Raw genomic sequence first — 5,000 nt, 5'->3', positions numbered from 1 at the left:
TTCAACATTGCCCCTTCACAGCCCCATGTTTAACTACTACTCCATTTTGAAGACATGTTGTTTCATTCAGTGGCACTACAGATAAGTCAACATGTCATTGGTGATGAGCATGTTATTAATTGTTGTTTTTATGCAAATGCATGTGTAATCGCTTCATGTTTACTTACATTGGTGATGTCTCCCCAGGGGCCGTCTTACCCATGAATCGGTTTGCTCGATGCTCCGGCTCATCCCTCCCCCTCTTGGTCTTGGGCAGAAATGTCCTCCACGTACTGCATATAAGGTTTTGTGATTTATTTTTTTTTCTTCCATTCAGTTTGCGGTATTTTGGGCAGCACTGTCTTTTTATAGTAGTGGAGAAATAGATGCAGCACTGCCTTTTTGTAGTAGTGGAGAAATAGATGCACCACTGCCTTTTTAGACTGCCTTTTTATAGTTAGCATTTTGGTGCCCATCCCAAGTTGTCCTCAGAGCATTAAGATACCACCACAATGTTTCGACTGGCATCACATGCAGACCGGACAAGGTGGGACAGACAGATTCACCCTGCAATAAAGGTGTTAATGACAGGGATTTTTACTTGCTTCTGATAGTGGCATGGTTTTTGCTTTCAATAGTGGTGTGGTAATTTTCCTGAGACTAGCAGAGTTTTAGAAATCTCACATGCTTAATATCACCATTGAAAACAAGGTTTGCACCCTCAACGTCATAGATGCTAGTCCAGTGTCCTCACCACCAAACCACCAATGTAATTACATTTCATCTCTTATTGGAGGCTAACAAGGAGACCATATATGACCATTGTTGAGTGGACAATAAACTAAAACATATTTGAGAAAATAGCCAGCTGGGAAACTCCTGTAGGATTAATTTACCCAGACTTTTATTCTGCTTATCATCACTTGATTGACGGGCTCTTTCACTTCCAGACTTCAGGCCACTCTCTTATACAAATATCATTATAAAGGCCTTTTAGACAGATAATTTTATTTGTAGAAAATATATTTCAATGATGCAAAATATACAAAGTTGCTTCATATGCATGAATCAATTATTCTTTGTATCCAATAAAACATATTTACTAAAGTACTGCCTTGCATTGTGAAGGCCTCCCACATGCCTGAAGTCAAATGTTAACTTCATATGATTGTATGTTATATGAAATACATCTGTTCCTTCCCCAGCGCTTGGCCAGAATGAATTTGCCCATTGGATTAGATGGAAAAGTCCATTTCACCAGCACACTTGCTTCTCTTATTCGCACTGCACTGAACATCAAAATCGCTACAGGTTTTTATTTTCCCCTGTCTCTGTTTGTTGTTGCCTCTTTTGCAATCAATGAAAATATTTCCTGTCATTCACCACTATTGCATACTTAAATATGTACTCAAATATTTCTTTAAATATGTGTTGCATTGCTGTTACATTCCATATTCACTTACAGGACATATGTACACATGACAATATTCAAAGATATCGTCTTGATTTTCCTTAAACTTGATTGTTGTAGAGAATCCCCCAAAAAGCTGAGTTTCCCCAAAATTCACACCCTCCTCTCCCTCTCCTCCCCTCCACCCCCAACCACCACCTCACTCCACTTTGGGCCCTCACACTATCCCTTATGAGGACATTTTGGAAAAGATGAATTGTTTTTAATTTTCTGTATTATGAAGATGTGTAGAGCTACGTTTATGGGGCAGGGGGAGAGAGAGAAAATCTAGGTTCAAGGAAGTGCCAGGTCACAGAAGGCAAAAAGGTACTGTGCTGACATTAGAGTAGTGGAGAAATAGATGGATGCAATGAGTAAGGGAATGAACAAATAGAAAGAGTTCAGAGAAAGGGAGAGTAGAAAACACAATAATATGCAAGAGGGTTGGGGTACTGGTGGGGTAAAGAGGGTTGGGTTAATGGTGGGGTAAAGGAGGTGGGGTTAAGGGTGCGGTTAATGGGGGTAAAGATTGCTCGTGTGTATATTATATAGAGAGTATCTGTTTTTAACCCTTCTGAATGGGACTGAAGTTAGCTGTCTTTCAACCAGGTTAGAGGTGCTCAAAGGTAAAGAATCAAGAATCACTGCTCACCTTCACTCTTTCATTCCTCTTTTTTCCCACCTCTGGAACAAACTCCCACACTCTCTTCAATCCCACTCTTCCATCCAGATCTTCAAAAAAGCTGTTCACCACCATCGCATATTTCCCCCCATATTTTCTACCCCTGTTAACCCACCCCAAACCCACCTCCTTCAAATTCCTTGTTTTCCTTCCTGAAAGTCCCTGTAGTGTCCATCTTGCTTGCAAAGTGTGCCCCGCCCCATCCCTCTCCCTTCCACAGATCTCCTAATGTCTCTGTTCCCTACTGTTTTGTGCTTCCCACTCCCGCCCCTCGTCTCCTACTCCCTTTGTTATATGTTCTGTGTGTTAGCTCTTATACGAGCTTCGACAATGAATACAAAAAAAAGGACAGAAAGCGAACAGACAGAGGAGAAGCAACAGCAGAAAAGCAACAATTGAGAACACCGACATTGTTGGCATCTGATGCAGTGTCAAGGCTGGACAGAACTTTGTCTGTCGTCTTGCATGTGAAAGATAAAGTCCAGTAGGCTGTGATTTGAAGGAGCAATGTGGGAACAGAGTGGAATTGATTGGGTCTACGAGATTTTGAGGAAAACGCTCAGTTGAGACTTTGTCTTATCTCAACCAGAGTCGGCGGTGAGGCATTTTAAAGTGATGGAGATAATTGAGGGGAAGCATCCACCAGAGATGGACTTGGCAAAGTGTCACTTGAATAAGGAGACTAGTTGGAGAGTTCAACCTTGAGATAGGCAATATAATATTTTCTGGCTTTCCTAAGGATGGACACACACTTGTTGGGGGCTTTATAAAGTGTTCTAAAATTGCCCTTGGTCGATCGAGTTAGCCTTCCTATTTCAGAAAGCAAATCACAACTGCCTAACCACAGGAGTCATTGTACCAGGACCGAGAGTATAGATAGATAGAACAGCCACTGATAGGACAGGATAAAATGCTGCATCAGAGAGAGAGAGCAGACTTTTCTAAAAGTATTCCCCAGGCACAAACATTATCATCTGGAGTAAAGATGGAAGCGCAATCCTTTTGAAGTCCATGCCAATTGAACTATATGAATGGACAGATTCTGTGGCATTGAGATTGCTCTCGAATAATAGCCAGATATTTCTGATTTTTCATAAGAACATGATCAGATGGGGCTATTACATGAGAGGAGGAACAGGAGAAGTTGGATGGAAAGTTTTTCATTACCAGGTCCAAAAGGGAGGATGTATGTTACCAGAGATGCATTTTGGAAAGTTCACAGATTAGTCAGACCATTGGAATTGTAGACTTTTGCAGCAATGACATGAGTGGTTGTTGAGATCCAACTCCTAGCCAAATGCCATGTTGACAGTTGAAATCACCACATAAAAGGACGAGTGAGTTTTCGTAGAGTTGGTTACGAGTTGATCTATATTATCTGCGATAGAGGTGAATAAGGAGTCGTCATTATTAAATGGACGATGAACCACATCGATAAACATTATGTGTTTTTTCTCGATCTCTCCTGGCACGCCTGCACATATGAATCATCTCTGATTTGTGTAGCTTACAGTTCATCCTACTATTAATTTGCAATTGCTCACTGGCTTTGACACCATTACAAATAATCCTGGTGTTGATTTAACGGTTAAGGTGGCTGGCTTGAGATTTTAGAGTTTGAGCCTCTTTTTCCATTGAAATAACACCAGGTGTGTTGACTCAGCCTGTCATCCTTCTGAGGTCAGCAAAAAAAAAGAGTAGCAGCTTACTGTTAACAAGGGCACTGCACTTCCAGAAATGATACAACCAGCAGCCATAGGCTGCAGACAAAACAACAACAACAACAACAACAACAACAACAACAACAACAACAACCAATCCAAATTTTTATTATGGACCCTCACCATTAAAAAGCTACCTACTGTTTATCGAAGCATGTAATTATTATGTGACTAGCTGTTTATCTACCCAACAGGTGTGTACGGGGTGGGGTGGGGGGGGGTAGTAACCAGCTCGCAACTTAATGACCCTACAGGTGGGAATAGAATGTGAATTTGAAGTAGAGTTCAAGTTATTTGCTGAAAGCAAATATATATATATCGCATGTAGGTGATAATTTTAATAAACGAAGTTCAACTCCGTACTTAATGAATGTGCTCACGTTGTGCTACATACTTAATATACAGTACGGATGAACATATTGCTGGACTGCATATGCCCACTTGTCTAGAATTTGCTCCTGCCCCACGCCACACCCTCTTCCTGAGGAGATGGGTGGAGATTGCATTCAGCAAGCAAGCAAACTCGGTTATATATTTTCTATATGTATACTCACCTGTAAGCTGTCTAGTCTGGGTTCAAATCATTGCCCAGCTATAAACTGTCATACCGGTGTTTCATAGACAGGATGATTCATTCATGTGTGTGCTGGCCATTGGATGGACGTTAAATTGGGTATTTCCGGTATTAGTTGGTGGACGTTAAAGGTCCCATGATGTCCTTCGCAAAGAGTGGGTGAGCTATCGCCGGGACCCTGGCCAAATTCCAAATTCCTACCCTGACTTTCTTAGTCAGAGTGGTGACTCGTCCAGGATTGTTGCTTCATAAATGCTTCGGCAGCACCCAACACTCCTCATAGTGCATGGTACGTACATCATCATGATATATATATATATATATATATATATATATATATATATATATATATATATATATATATATATATATATCTTCTTCCTCTTTCGGCTGCTCCCGTTAGGGGTCGCCACAGCGGATAATCCCTATGATCCGCATCGTGATTTGGCACATGTTTTACGCCGGATGCCCTTCCTGACGCAACCCTGGTCGCCTCTTACGACACAGGGATATGGTACACCTATTTTAACCAGGGTATACACCGGCCCAGTATACTGGTACTCATTTCGCCGACCTCGGAAGGATGACAGGCTG

At 41.5% G+C, this 5,000-nt stretch overlaps 1 protein-coding gene across 6 annotated transcripts in view; it reads left to right on the top strand.

The window, feature by feature from the left end:
* Window positions 1–5,000, top strand: part of LOC147015421 (voltage-dependent N-type calcium channel subunit alpha-1B-like) — a 293,408-nt gene that overhangs the window by 251,392 nt on the left and 37,016 nt on the right. For all 6 annotated transcript variants that reach the window (XM_085850152.1, XM_085850151.1, XM_085850153.1 and 3 more), the window contains 2 exons: window positions 187–283; window positions 1,185–1,290. In XM_085850152.1, the coding sequence (XP_085706278.1) occupies window positions 187–283; window positions 1,185–1,290 (203 nt within the window). The remainder of the gene's footprint in view (window positions 1–186; window positions 284–1,184; window positions 1,291–5,000) is intronic.

The sequence above is a fragment of the Eptatretus burgeri genome, chromosome 12, assembly GCF_056783735.1.
Source record: "Eptatretus burgeri isolate ZD-2024b chromosome 12, Ebu_testis_v1, whole genome shotgun sequence".
NCBI classification, from domain to species: Eukaryota; Metazoa; Chordata; class Myxini; order Myxiniformes; family Myxinidae; genus Eptatretus; species Eptatretus burgeri.
Note: the sequence above shows the minus strand (reverse complement) of the source record. Positions and strands in the feature narration are given on the sequence as shown.